This window comes from Mesoplodon densirostris, chromosome 1, assembly GCF_025265405.1.
Source record: "Mesoplodon densirostris isolate mMesDen1 chromosome 1, mMesDen1 primary haplotype, whole genome shotgun sequence".
Lineage (NCBI taxonomy): Eukaryota > Metazoa > Chordata > Mammalia > Artiodactyla > Ziphiidae > Mesoplodon > Mesoplodon densirostris.
In genome coordinates, this window is record NC_082661.1 from 20,415,309 (window position 1) to 20,429,908 (window position 14,600).

The window sequence follows — 14,600 nt, forward strand, 5'->3', positions numbered from 1 at the left end:
CTTATCTGTCCCTTGGTCATTTTTCCAAACTTTTTGGAGTCTGCCACATGCCAGGCACTGGAGGGAGGGGGCTGACCACAGACTTGCCCCTCAGGTTTGCTGGAATCAAGGGTCTTGAGCTCTAAGGGACTTTTGGGATCATCTAGCTTAGTTCACTCATTGCATGGACGAAGAAGTGGAGGTTCAAGCTGAACTCTGCCTGGGGCTCACAAAGAACCCAGGGTGGGTGGATGCTCTGACCACGTCTCCATGTGGCCTGAGCCTAAGGAGTTCTCTTGCAAGTGAGCCAAGGGAAGCCTCCCAACTGGAAAGCATTATTCTGTATTGTTATGATCACCAGCTCGTGAGCAGACGCACAGCCTCATGCCTCCAACTGCACACCCACCACCATCACCTTAGCGTTCATTCGGAAATAAAACCCAGTGAGGCAGGCTGGGCCCCGCCTCAGTGTATCCCTGCCTTACCCCAACTCACCAACATGAAGAAGCGTTTTTGTTCTTCTTACTATTTTTATTTTGCACTATAAAAAACAACAACATCAACAACCAGTAACATACTGCTTTTCTTCACATTCATATGGATTTTAGGAAATTATTGCCTTTTCCCCTGGAGAAATAACCTACAGACAAAAAAGAAGTAGTACCACATTGAGAAATCTGCAAATCCCAGAAGTCAACAGCTTGAAGACAACCCCGAGGGGCAGGGAAGAAAACAAGTGTCACCAGAGACGAGACAAGCACATATAAGGACAGCAAGCTGGGGTGACAACCGTTTCAATGCCACTGACTCAGACAGTGGGTACCCTTTCTATCCTGGCACCCCGTGCCACCACCTCAAAGGGGTGATTTTTGGTCTATGGTCTGAAGAACTCTTTTCAAATGACGCCAGAGTTGCTTTGAGGAGAGATGCAACGAGAAAGGTTCAAGTATGAGCAAGAATCATGCCCAAGTCCAAAGTCAGGGTAAAACCCACAGCGAAGAGGAAACCAGAAGTGTTACTGTTTCACTACTTCACCCAAATGACTCCACCTGACCCAAGACAGAGTCTCAAAAACATCTGAGGGTTCAAATCAGCATATGCATCATGTCCCTAAAACCCTGTAGGGTTACTTTCCTGACTAGGTGGTGATCAGCTTATGCCCTGAAGCAACAGAGACAGATACGGAGACTGCCGAAGTTAAAAAAATAAGGTGGAAATTGTGCTTCCTTCAAAATGAATCAGCTTCATTACTGCCTTTTCTCCTGGTCCAGCAACTGCTTTCTCTCACATTGCTGCAGGTTATTTATTGCCTTATGCTTGAAATGAAAAGGCAAACTTTGAGGTGCAAAGACGGGGCAGTCCTGAGGGCAGGGGGTCTGGAAATACAGTAGTCAGCACGTGCTGTGCTCTCATAATGGCTTGGCCTTCCCTCAGTCCCAAGAACCCATCCCCGAGGTCAGTGTGAAGCTTGTTTGCAAACCTGGTGACCCTTCACTGTCCCACCAGGACAGCGGGCTAGAGTGAGGTCTTCAGTATTGCACAGGTATGAAATGTCCACAAGTTAAAATACAAAATCACAGCTGTTCTTGGAGCTGGGCTGGTTCTCCCACCCTGGTCTTAGCAGGATGTGGCTGTGGCTGTGGCCATGGGGCTCTGGCTGAGCTCTGAGACCGTTGAGTGGGTGGGCAGTGGTGCCAGCACCGAGGTAGGGAACGTGCAGTAGGAACCCTGCACATCAGGGCTCAGTGTCTGCAGATGGGCTATGAACGAAGGGCCGGCTGCCTGCCCTTGGGAGGAGGGAGCCTGGGGGCTAGGCGCGGAAGGCAGGATCTCGGACTCATACTGTAGGAGCTGGCCCATGAAGCTGAAGTTGGGCGAGACCACACTCCTCCTCTGCTTGATGTAATCAAAGGCGTCCTTTAGGTGGAACTGCTTGGTCTTCATGAGGTAAGCCATGCAGATGGTGGGCGAGCGGGAGATCCCAGCCTCACAGTGAACCAGGACCTTGCCTCCCTTTTCCCTGACACAGTCTGGAAGAAAGAAAAGACAGTGGAAATGAGTTGGGATTGGAACTCAAAGGCAACTGGATTTGATTAAAGAATTAAAAAACAAAAGTGACCTAGTTATCAAATCATCATCCCTGCTCAACGTCTGTGGTCCCACACCAGGCTTTTGCCAGTCTTTAACCTCCACTGCTGAGGACAGACTTTAGGGTCCCACCATGATGTCTATCTCTGCGTAGGACCTTCACAATCCTTAGTTCTCCAGGATACTTTCACAGGTTCTGCCACCGGAGGTGCTAGACCTGGAGTAACTCCTTCCTGGGGACGCCATCTTAACTCGGGTTCCATGGATGCAGTTCAAGAAGACTTTGGGAAAATCTTTGAAGCTGCATGCAAGTTTTTATTGCACATTCACACTTCCCTGAGAGGGTCCCAGGCTCAAAGACTGACTTGGAGAAGCAATTCCTGCCTCTCGGGGTCTGATTCTGATGGTGATGACCTAGCCCTCATCCTGGTTGAGGCCTTCCATCCTCCCCAGGATCCCTGTTTGGCTGTGCCAGGGCGGGATGCTTGGCTCAGCACCGAGGGTTCCCAACCAACCAAACATACAATAAATAGTGCACAGCCACCAATTATAGCCTTGGCTAAGTAACGCTTACTAGACGGAGGATATAAATGGCTTTGGCAAACTCCATCTTGCACAACAATGGGAGTCACTGCTATAAAGCTACCACCTTCAGTTAGCATTTGTTAGCTCAATATGACAAAAGCAGGGTGCCCTCCTTTTCTGTTCTACTCCTCCCCCCAAAAGAGCTCCAACTGTTAAAAATGAGCCGGGGTAAAAGGTTAAACATATATACACATCAAATAAAAACCACAAAAAAGAGTCTTTCCAATTCCCTCTCTTGCTAGTGAGGAAACAATTACATCACAGGAAGTTAGATGTCCATGGCACTATGTAAGGCCACAGTATGCAAAAACATTTAAGATTTTGAAGGGCAAATAAAAAGTCAGCCCCCTTACCCACCTCCCTCCTCAAGTTCAAGAAATTTGCAAATGCATCTCTAAGATCTGAAAGATCCAGCTTCTGAGGAGTCAGGGAGGAACCTGGAGTTTCCCCAACAGAATGAAAATCCTAAAGGACACCCCAGGGTTCCTCATTAGAAGTGCGCCAGTCTCTGATTAAAAAGAAAAAAAAAAAAAAGTTCCTGTAAATTAGTTCAAAAGGGACTCCAAGTTCCTAGGATTATAGGGTCGTGACTCCAACCTTCTTTTGCTCCTCCACCAGCCAAAAGCTGGTAGTCTAGCTTTTAATTGGCCCAGAGCCAAATCCCAGAAAGCAAAGGGCCTACAGTGTGTTGCTTCTGGATCCCACTTCACCCCTGGGGGCTTGCCTTCTATGTGGCCCTCGGAAGGGGTCAATGCATGGTTCGGCCTCAGTCCCTCCTTCCTTCAGGATGGCAAGGAGTCTGGGGAAAAGCATCTCGTGTGCCTTCAGAATGCTGTCGGTTTGTGCGGTTGTGTACACAGACACAGTGCACACACAGGATGGGGAGGGAGGCTTCTGAGAAGTGATGGGGGCGGGTTTCATGACCTCACTGAGAAGCTATCTAGATAATTAAATAACAGGCTGACAAGGGCAAGGCATTCCCAGGGACAGGGAGAACAAGTCAAGGGTTTCCCACCCTGACCCCATCATCTTGACTGTCTCTCAGAGACTCCAAAGGAACCATCGCAGCCCAGAGGCTCAGGGAACAGGGAGGGAGGCTCGGCCTTTTGCCTCTGGTGAGTTTCTCTGCAGGCTTCTGTGGAGTAGAGATTGTGTGTGCTGAGCAGAGGGCCCACCACGTGGTGGAAGGGGGGCCTTTAACGGCTCCCTGCACTAAGTAATCATTGCTGCACCCAGCACCAGCCTTTCTCCCTCCAACATCCCTCAGAGCACGAGGCAGGAAGATCGCTGCTCAGCTTCAACAGCTATGCATGATAAAGGGAAAGAAGGACTCTGGAAAGGGAGGCAAGCCCACAAGGATGGGGAGTGGTGGGTGCTTGCAAATCTGAGACACAAAAGAGTCAGTCCAGCCCCCAGGGGAGATGCTTGAGGGAAACAGAGATGTCAAATGAAAGAACAATCCAGCCTGCTCGAGGAGTTGGAATCCCAAGGCCCAAAGCCCTTTCTAGGCAGAGGGACCAGAGGTTTCCAGGCCTACACAATGGAGTAAATGATAACTGCCTCACGGAACGTACAAAGGATGCAAAAAGATGCCAACTTCTCTGTGCATAAAGCACAGAGCTTGAGACGAGCGCTATCTTTAGTCCAAAATCAGCTGAAAATGCAAAACAATTGCCCCCAAAGCAGTCTGCCAAAAACCGTGGAAAGCTGCCGGGGCCCTGGGGGCTCAGTGCGTAAGGAGTGCTCTCTCAGTCCTTCTGTTTGCTTTTAAAAATATCCCAACCTACGTAGAAGCACAGTTTGGGTGGTTCTTTCCCTCCCCAGCTTCCCTGGCATGGAGCATCACACACGGATGCACCCTGCTTCCCGCCCAGCCAGAAACACTAACAAGAGCAACAGAGTATTGCTATAAAATTGTAGTAATTCATTTATCTTGCAAATTAAAGCTCCTATTAATAGCAACTCAAATCCTCTCCTCTGTCATTTTGGTCGGTGCATCCAACCAGCCAAGTTGGCTCTACAACAAGATGCTTTTCTTCTCAGTGAAGGGAACCCCCATCAATACATCAAAATCCAAGAACACGCTCCCCTAAGGGGCCCCCAAAACAACTGAGGGGGAATGGCTGCACCTACCAATGAAATCTATTGCTTCTTGAAAGTGGGAGCTGATGTTAGCCGCATGGCTGTACCTACCAATGAAATCTATTGCTTCTTGAAAGTGGGAGCTGATGTTAGCCGCATGGCTGTACCTACCAATGAAATCTATTGCTTCTTGAAAGTGGGAGCTGATGTTAGCCGCATGGCTGTCTTCCACGGGGATCCATTTGTAGTGTAGGTGGGTCGTGCAGGCCTCAGAGGTCCGTCGTGAGACATTCAGCAGAGCCGTGATGTGCAGGTTGGCGAGGAACTCGCACTTGGATGCATGGTAGGCACTTCCAAGGTAGAGGAACGGAAGGATTTCGACTGGGCCGCCCTGGAAGGAGGGGCAAAGGAGGACAACCAGGAAATGTTGGATTAGCTTGCTCTCTGGGGAGAAGAAACAAAACAACCCTGACCTATTTGTTTTCAGGTGGGAGGTTCCCTTTCTGGTTTCCAGGTAGAGTTCAGAGTCAGCGCAGTTCACCCAAGAGTGTGTGGGTGGAGCCTCCGTCCTGGTAAACTCTCTACCCTACATTACTGCCTTGTGACTCAGTGACAGCAAATCCCAGACGGCTATGATTTTCATTTTCTTATATATATTGAGGTGGTAGGACATGCCGGCAGCCTTCCTATGCGACAAGGATGAGAAGAGGGTGGTGTGATGGAAGACTTGAGAGGCCCGGGCTGTAGTCCTAGCTGCCCTGAGAGTGCCAGAGTGAGCCCTTTAAACCTCGGGGCAGCCTCGGTTTCCTTCTAGATAAAATGGAAAACGGTCCAACAAGGTAAGCCCCCTCCTTTACAATCCTGGCGTTGTATATGTGTTTCATCAAACCTAGGACACTGTTGATCCTAAGATGCATTTGGAGCTCAGAGATGCTAAAATATGCTTCCCCCCGCCCCCCAAAAAAGTATACTTTTCAGAAGTGAAAATGACCACTATCTATCCAAAGTTCTCAGAGAATGAAAAGCTGTTAGGCCATGAGCAGGGCCTGATCTTTTTTTTTTTTTTTTTTTTGGCTGTGCTGCGCTGCGTGGCATGAAGGCTGCAGGATCTTAGTTCCCCAACTAGGGATCAAACCCATGCCCCCTGCAATGGAAGCGTGGAGTCTTAACCACTGGACTGCCAGGGAAGTCCCAGGCCTGATCTTCTTCTTGTGGTGCTGAGTTTTGGTGAGAGACGTGTACATCTTCACCCTTTTGGGAGACCACCTATACCTGAGGTTTCTAGTTAAGAAGGATCCCCAAAGAACCAGAGACCATCTACCCTGAGGCAAAGCTAAAAAGAACAGCTAGCTAGTCAGACTCTGGCAGTCTCAGCATTTCCAGGGTGGCAAGAAAAGCCATTGTTCCATACTTGGAACAATGGGAGCCCCTGGAGATTTAGAGGGAAAACACTGAGCTGGGGTGACAGTGGCTGTGTCTTTGGCAGCCTTTTCCATATCATCCATCCGCTTCCTGTGTTTCCATTTCCTGTCCTGGAATAAGAGTAGAATGGAAACTCTCTGCCAGACCCACAATAGGGAAAGGGGCATGGGACAAGGGCCAAGAGAAGGCAATTCTCAAATTACCCCGCATGGATGTTTGCTTTTTCTTTCCTGAGAAGTCAGGTGTTTAAGGCAAAGGCCAGTTTGGCCACTTGAAAGAAAGTTATAGAGATTTTACAAAAGGTAGTAATAGTAACCAGTATTTTTATTAGCTGGCCCCTGAGCTTAACACTTTAGGTGTACCTACATAGATCTCTCCCTCTCTTTAGAGCCTGGAAAATGCTGACACACCAGGCCTAGGATCCTACTCAATTTCTCCTGGAGCTTAGCCCAACACCCCAGAAACCATGTTTCTTTCCTTTTTTAAATCTTCTTTTTGGACTCAAGAGGAAGAAACCAAAGGCCTTCAGAAACCCCAAAGGTTAACACCACCTCACCCAGCTTCTCTCAAGCAGAAGCGCTACTAAGAGTAGCACTAGGGGGTTCCCCAGATGAACCGTGGAAACACACCAGGGCCTCCCTGGTCCTTGCTTGGCCAAAGGTCTGCTGTGCTTTCACAACATCCTGCAAATTCTCGTTTCTCTTTCACTTTCTGAGAAAGGAGGGGGAAAACACCACCCAAACAAACAAAAATAGAAATTCAGCTAAGCCGGATGCCCATGGCTTGAAAGCCCAGGGTTCATCATACACTGTAATTGTAATAAAAGGAAACAAACAAAATAATAACCCTGGCACCTCGCCAAGCTAATAGGTTTCCATTCAAGGAAAAGCCACCTGGCTGTATTTGGAAGTTTATCCCCAGGGGCAGAGCTCTGCTCTTGGCAGGCAGCTGGCATCTTAGGCAGTATCTAGAAATCTTCCTTCTTATGATTTGGGTATGTTCTTATTTGGTGCAAAGAGCTTTTTGTGCAAAAAGCTCCTCCTACCAAGTCAGATGCCTAGAATGGCCCTCTTCCAAAAGAAGGCATGTGGAAAACAGAACAGGGTCCTGAAAAGAACCAGAAAAAGGAGTTAAGAGAAGGGAGTTCTGGGCCTAGTGTGGCCATGAACCCAGCTGTAGGATTCTTGGCAAAATCAATCATTCCACCAGCTGTGACAGTTTTTCCCTCTGTAAAATGGGAAGGTAGGTTTTGATCTCTGTTTTCTGCAGATTTGGGTCCTTGCTGGCTTTTTCCACATTCTCCTGCATTGTATAGGTAACCCCTGCCTGAGCCGTCCACTTTTTCTTCCTTTAATGAGTTGCCAGAAAGTACAGTTCTTTGAAGGGAAAAAACCCACATGTTTGTAGACACCTGAAATCCTCTAGTGTGTCTTGATCTCTGGTTTCAGAATTTATGGAATTATAAGCATCAGAAACCCCTAGGGGAGGCTGCTTAGCCATCCAAATAGTAATTTCTCTACAACCCTCCCCCAGTCTTCCTCCTTCAGTTAAAAATACCAAGACACGCCTTTACAGGTACTGGGTTGGTTTGCAGACTGCAGAGCATGAACAGTTACGAAGAAGATCAACACAGGAAGCCTGAAAGTCAGCTCTGAAACGTCTTCAGGGAAACCTAAACCGGTATTTCAAAGCTTCTCTGCACCTCCCAGGCCAGCTAATAATAATATATCTTTCGCTTCCACTTTTTACCAGAAGCCACCAAGCATCCTGAAGCGCATTTGCTCCTGTCAGCTTATTTGCTGGAAGGAAGCCCATTTACTCTTAGATGGAAACTCAAGTTGGCAAGCAACAGAGGCTCTCTAAAGCTAGAGGCCTCTGCCAACTCCCTGATCCGCAAACAAACCAACCAAGGTTGCTGAGCAGGGAGTGGAAGAGCCAGGGTGCTGTGCAAGGAACAGAGCCAGGAGCCGGGGTGGTACTTCCACAGCGTGTACCTGGTCGTAAGCCGGCCTGTAGCTGATGTTGAGCACTGACTTCCCACACTGACTGATGAGGGCTGTCTCGGTTTCAACCTTCTCTGGTGAAATGGGTTTTACGTCCACGCAACACTCAGGATATTCCGAGTGGAAAGTCTCATATCCCCCTAAAAGACAAAAAAAAAAAAAAAAAAAAAAGCAAGAAAGATATAAGCATCGATTTTTCTCAGGCCGTCAGAAAATGCCCAGAATTGATCAATACCCTGAGTGTGGAATAGTAAAAAAATATTCAGCTACTATACATTTTGGTCATATTAAAAAACAAGTAATAGTTTTAATAGTTTTAAAATAGAAACGGGCTCCACACACACACACACACATACACACACACTTTCTCTCTCTCTCTCTTAAAAAGCTATAATTCAGAGAGGCAATGATTAACTTTCTATGCCTATCAGAAGAAGCTTAAACTGTGAAAGGAAATATATCTGACATCTGGCAAATATTAACCAAATCCCTCCAGAAAACAAAAGCTATTTTCTCTCATTTATCTAAACTGCAGGTGTGATTATGCAGAATTTCATTAATTTGTGAATGAGACTCCTAAACTGGTCTGTTTCATCCCTAGTCCCTTAGCTCTAAACTGGATTATACACGAAACCCCCTCTATTCATAAGGAAATGGGGGCTAACACGAGGTTTAAACTCAGGGCAATAAAACAGCCCTTCCCCTTCTCTTTGCCAAGGTGCTAAGAACACTGCTGACAATCCTCTCCATAGGTCCAATGTAATCAATCTCAATTAATTAATTAATCAATTAATTAATTAATCAATTAATTACCTTTCAAACCAGAGCAATGAGGCCTTCTGAACTTAATTCTTACCTCCTTAAGTAAAAACTCTTTCTTCCTCCTTGATGGCCACCTACTCTCCCTTTATCTCCTTATTACCCTCCCCTCCTGAACTTTCTCCCCAGCTACACACACACACACCCTCATACCTGGCAGGTATGATTCTATAAAAATCCTCACTATATTTAAACTTCTCCAAATGGATCAGATCACTTAAGGTAAAAACTACTCTCTGACCAAGTCATAGACACTTGAGTAGGTAAGTTCTCAGGCCCATACATGAGGTAGGGAAGAACCAAACGAAACACTGGCCACGAAGCCTCAGAATGCCAATTGCTGCTGGGTGCACAGGCCAGACTTGTGTGGGGAAACACTTTGCTTCCAATCCAAAGGGACCTAAGACACTTCCAAGAGCCTCCAGAAAACCTGCTTCTTTTTCTGGCCCAGAGAATTCACTTGGGGTCAAATTATCAATTTTTTTTTTTTTTTTTTGGCCATGCTGCGCAGCTTGTGAGATCCTAGTTCTCAGCTTATGGGATCTTAGTTCCCTGACCAGGGACTGAACCCGGGCCCTGGCAGTGAAAGTGCTGCCAGGAATTAGGAATTCCCTAAATCATCAATTAAATAAGCATTCTGAGACCATGTATTTTTCCAAAAAGGCCCCCTTTTTTTCTTCTGTCTTTTGGTGTTCTAATAGCCCCATAGTGGAGCACATGGTGGTTTTTTAAACCCCTGCAGTAGGCAAATGGTTAATGGATTACACGGCAGTCTCCAGCTCTCTCCCAGAAGCTGCAGCCAATTCCTAGAATGAGTCATCTAGCCATTACTGCTTCCTCTCAGCTTGCTGGAACTGCCCCCAACCCCATTTAGCACACCCAAATCTCCCCTGTGGTCACTTCAACAAATAGCCAATTGGGCCTTCCCAAATGAGCTTCTGGACCTCCACAATGACCACGTTCCCGGTCATGATGACAGGCCATGCCGGAGGGAGGCGGAGGTGGAAAGTTTGAAGGTGTCTGTGGCTTAGTTTTCCCTCCCTCCCCACCATTGCCCCCACCCCCTTCCCTCCCAGAAGGCAAAAAGAAACCACATTTACACTGACCCTCAGCTTCCTCCGAAGAGGTGTCCCTAGTTAGCAAATCACTTCCTGTGCCTGGGCCTCAACATTTTGGGTCCCAGGAGACAAACTGAGTGATAGGGGATGGGAATCTGAAGTAAGAGTGGCCCAGGCCCTCTCAAACTTCAGAATGAAGCTTGGGAAAGAGAAGCCTTCAGGCCACCCCATCTCTTGGCTTTAAACAGAGCACTTAAGAGTTGGCTGTTGGGCTTCCCTGGTGGCACAGTGGTTAAGAATCCGCCTGCCAATGCAGGGGACACGGGCTCGAGCCCTGGTCTGGGAAGATCCCACATGCCCTGGAGCAACTAAGCCCGTGTGCCACAACTACTGAGCCTGCGCTCTACAGTCATCGAGCCACAACTACTGAGCCTGCGTGCCACAACTACTGAAGCCCGTGCGCCTGCCTAGAGCCCATGCTCTGCAACAAGAGAAGCCACCACGAGAAGCCCGTGCACTGCAACGAAGAGTAGCCCTCGCTCGCTGCAACTAGAAAGCCCGTGGGCAGCCATGAAGACCCAACGCAGCCAAAAATAAAATAAATTAAAATAATAATAATAATAAAAAGAGTTGGCTGTTAGGAGGACAGACAGGAGGTGCGGGTGTGGGCTGGGTCCTGCCTGCCTGTTGACAAAATAAGGCAGGCAGACAAAGTCTCAGTGTAGTTGAGGGACAGATAAACAGGGTCCTGCCTCTTCCAGCTGGGGTCAGGAGTCCTATAGATTAAATGGTCTGTCTTTCACCCACTCCCATCAGAGGCGTGGAGAGACAGAACATTCCTCTCTGGTGCCTCACTTGAGCTCCAAGAGCCGTGGCAATTCTTTTGGCAGCTTCAATCCTCTTCAGAGTGATTCTGTTTTTGATCACCACCGCATTACCAGGGGAGCTGAGCGGAGAAAGCACACGGACGCTATATATAAATACGCACTGACAATGCCGTTTGGTCATCTCATTTTAGTGGGTTTTTTCGGGAGGGGTGGGCATTGAGGGAAGTGTAAAAGGCATTGCAGAACTTCCCTGGCAGTCCTGTGGTTAAGACTCCGTGCTTCCAATGCAGGGGGCGTGGGTTCGATCCCTGGTTGGGGAACTTAGATTCCACATGCTGCGTGGCCAAAAAAAAAAAAGGTTTGCCCCACGATCTGAGATGCCACTAGATTAAAAACCTGAACTTTTATCTGGACATGAGTTAGGTAAAGAAATAATTTTCTTTGGCAACAACTTAAAGTTTAGCACTGTTATAAGGGTAAGTATTAAGCGATTTCTACTGAAATTTAAAACGGACATAACTTTCGACCTGGCAATTCTCATAATTTTACTGAAAGTGCACATGCAAAAGCATTTGGACAAAGGTATACTCTCCCACACTGCTTCAAATACTAAGGCTGGAAGCAACCTACTTACTGGCTATCACCAGGGGATGGGTTTAAAAAGTGAATAGGACATGTATGCTCTGGTATGGACAAATCTCTCAAGATCTAGTTAGATGAAAGAGGCAGGAACAGGAAATATACAAAATCATTCTATTTTTATTCATGGAAAATTAATTTATCTAAAGATGAACAAGAAATAGTTGACTGTTGTCTCTGGGGAGTAGAACTGAGTTCTAGCGTGTGCAGAAGATCCACTTTTCATTGTACAGCCTTTGTGCTGTATGTTACTTACATTAAAAAAATTTTTTGAACATTAATTTTCCTGAGATGTGAGTCTACAGAGCTGCCTACTTCCTGTGGCAATAACTTCCAAACTGCTAGCATGGCCCCCTGGAGAGGGGTGGGGAGCAGAGGTAGGACCCGGAAGGGTTTCCTGGAATGTATCTTTCATGCTACTGGAGAGGCAGAAGCTTTTTCTGTACTCACTGCTAAGAAGAGGAGACAAAAAGCAAATCAAAAAGAAATCAGGGACTATGTGTGAAAAACCTCTGCAGAGCTTGGAGGGCACTCTCCATCTCCTGGGGGCTGAGGCTGGGTAAAGGAGGAAGATCATCATCTTCTGCCTCTGTTGTTTCCCTAACAGGAATCAACAGGGGACCGTCTGCAAGAGGTGCTAATAGAGGTGGGAGCTGCCCACGTGCCTGTGGAATCTCCTGGCCTGGAACGTGTAAAACTCCACAAGTTGCACGGTTTTAAAACAGCGCTCTTACTCTCTCAGCTCACTGCACCTGAGCTCTGAACCACATCAGTGTTACATCTCACGGTGTCCCCGTCAGAGTCGGCTGGAGCAGCCTAGGCTGAGTCCTCATGTCTGCCCTACAGGCTACGCCTTCAATACATTTGAGGTTACAAAGGACTCAAATACAAGGCGGCGGCAGTCGTAGGAAGTGACACAGAAATCAATATTCTGGACCCTGAAAGTAAATCACCCACCCACCACCAACGTCATCTCCCCCAGCAGGTGGAATGGGCAGACTGGTGAAGCAGCTTCTGGTGATCTCAAACGAAATGCGACGCAATCCCCTTCACAGCCACCCCGTGGCACCTCTCATGTGTCCTGGCTCGCTGGCCAGCCTGCCTCCCACCCCTAGCAGACAGCGTTAGGCCCGCCGGGTTTGGCCCACGACCAGTACAGATGATCCCGGGGTGAGGGAGAGGAGGTGAAAAGGGTGTCAGCTCCAAACGGAGCTAGAGAAAGGCCTGGGAGGGGAGAAGGGGAAGCCAAGGAACAATAAAAAGCAATAAAATGAAATGGAAAGGAAGGGGAGGGGAGGAGAGGGACTCGTCAGGGTCAGAAAGGCAAGAGGGTCGAAGAAGACACAGCCTAACATACGTTAATCGTGCAGGAGGGAGGAAAGGGGACACCGCGGCGCCACACTTCGGGGGTGAGGGTGTTGCGACCTGCTGATCACTCCAGATCTGTCCATCAGGACGGCTCCAGAGCGCAGGCCCCAGCGAGAGCGGTGAAGCCGGCGCCAAGAAAGCCGGCCCGCGCCCAGCACTAGGCGACCGACCCCCAGCTGAGAAGCAGGGCCCCGGCTGCGTAAGCAACCTCACCCCACCCACCGGGGCCGAAAGGCCGATCGTCAAGCGCTTTCGAGGAACGCGAGTGGGGAAGCTGTGAGCGCTGACACTGGCAGTGCCCTCCCTAGCGCACGTCAAGCCCCAAGGTGCAGACTCCCGCCAGCGGAGAACTGCTCGGGTTCTAGCGTCGAGGAAGGCGCCCGGCGCCAGCAGGGGACCCCAGAGCCCGGGCCGTCCCGGCGCGAACGGTGACAGTGGACCGGCGTCCCCGACGCGCTCACCTTTGAGGAAGTAGACCCGCGGGCCGGCGGGCAGGCAGGCGAGCAGCGAGGTGAGCACAACGCGCGCGGCGCTCTCCTCACGCAGCTTCTGCCAGTGGCGGCTGCCCTGGTCCAGCACGACCACGGCCGCCACGCCGCCGCCGCCCTCCTGCAGCAGCCGCGCGCGCGCCGCCTCGTCCGGCAGCACGTAGCGCGCCGACACCGCGCCTCCGCGGGCCCGCCGCAACACCACCGAGTTGAGGTTGACGTTGAGCGAGCCGCGCACGCTCGAGGCGGCGAAGGCCAGGTAGGGCCGGCAGTCGAGCACCACACAGCGCGCCGCAGCCTCCTTGCGGAGCATCTTGCGCAGCTGGCGCCCGTCGAGCGACGTGACCTTCATGCCGCCGCCGCGCAGCGGCCACGCGCCGTGCGCCCCGCAGGTGCCCACAGCCAGGGTGACCGCCGGCGAGGCCCTGGAGGGCGACCCGCAGGGCTGCGGCCGGCCGACCGAGCCCGGCGCCGGAGCGACCGCTCAACTCTTCTTTCCCGCCCTGCACGCTCGGCAGCCGGCCCGGCCACTCGCCGCCCCAGAAGCCGGGGATTCCGCCGGCAGCTCAGCGTTTTATGTGAATGGGTGTACAGCCTGTGACGTGGCTGCCCATATAAGGCCGAATAAGGGTATTTCCCCGCCCCTTCGGGCTGTGGCCACGCCCCCCCGGGAGCCGGACGCGCTGGGCGGGCGCCGAGCGTTAGTCAGCCTGAGAAAGAGGAAGTGGAAGGTAGCTCGCTGCGCTCTCTGTGGCGCTGCGCGGAGACACTCACTCGCGCATCACCGGGGACTGCCGGTGGGGTGTCAGGAACGCCACGAGGCCGAGGTGACCCACGCTGTGCGGGAACAGGAGGAAGCGGGGGAGGCGGAGCTGGCGGCGCGCCGTGGGTTTAGAGTTTCATAGACGTAGGTTCAGAACCCGCTGGGGGCCGGGCCAGGCACCGCGGTAGGCAGAGCTAGGGGCGCCCTCGGCCAGTGCCCCCAGATGGATCTGACGTAGATTTTGATCCTTAACCGTCTTTACGCGGGAAATGACATGATAGCTGGAATTTGCTTCGAAGGCTGGGCTATCGACTCAAGATTGGGCTTGTGTTGTTATGGTTGAAGCTTGGTGATGGGTACCTGGAAGTTCATTATACTGTTTTCTCTACTTTTCTTCATATTTTGAAATTTTTCATAATAAAAGTACCTCAAAGTAAAAGTGGAGAGAGAAGAGCAAGCAACTAATCTCCCCAAATGGG

General features: G+C 50.0%; 1 protein-coding gene across 1 annotated transcript; it reads right to left on the reverse strand.

Moving 5' to 3' along the window:
- Nucleotides 1–523: 523 nt before the first annotated feature.
- DUSP5 (dual specificity phosphatase 5) lies at nt 524–13,790 on the reverse strand. Its single transcript, XM_060102595.1, has 4 exons — nt 13,332–13,790; nt 8,151–8,299; nt 4,906–5,125; nt 524–2,009 (listed from the first exon to the last, which is right to left on the reverse strand). Exons 1-4 carry the CDS (start codon nt 13,708–13,710, stop codon nt 1,597–1,599), a joined length of 1,161 nt encoding a protein of 386 aa, XP_059958578.1. The 5' UTR covers nt 13,711–13,790; the 3' UTR covers nt 524–1,596.
- Nucleotides 13,791–14,600: the final 810 nt, after the last annotated feature.

What these genes read in the sequence shown, in the direction of transcription:
- DUSP5 (XM_060102595.1), bottom strand. Translation starts at nt 13,710, where the DNA reads ATGAAGGTCACGTCGCTCGACGGGCGCCAGCTGCGCAAGATGCTCCGC. An exon ending in GCGGGTCTACTTCCTCAAAG is followed by an intron (nt 8,300 to 13,331) that starts GTGAGCGCGTCG and finishes TTTGTCTTTTAG; the next exon opens with GGGGATATGAGACTTTCCAC. An exon ending in ACAGGCCGGCTTACGACCAG is followed by an intron (nt 5,126 to 8,150) that starts GTACACGCTGTG and finishes CCCTCCTTCCAG; the next exon opens with GGCGGCCCAGTCGAAATCCT.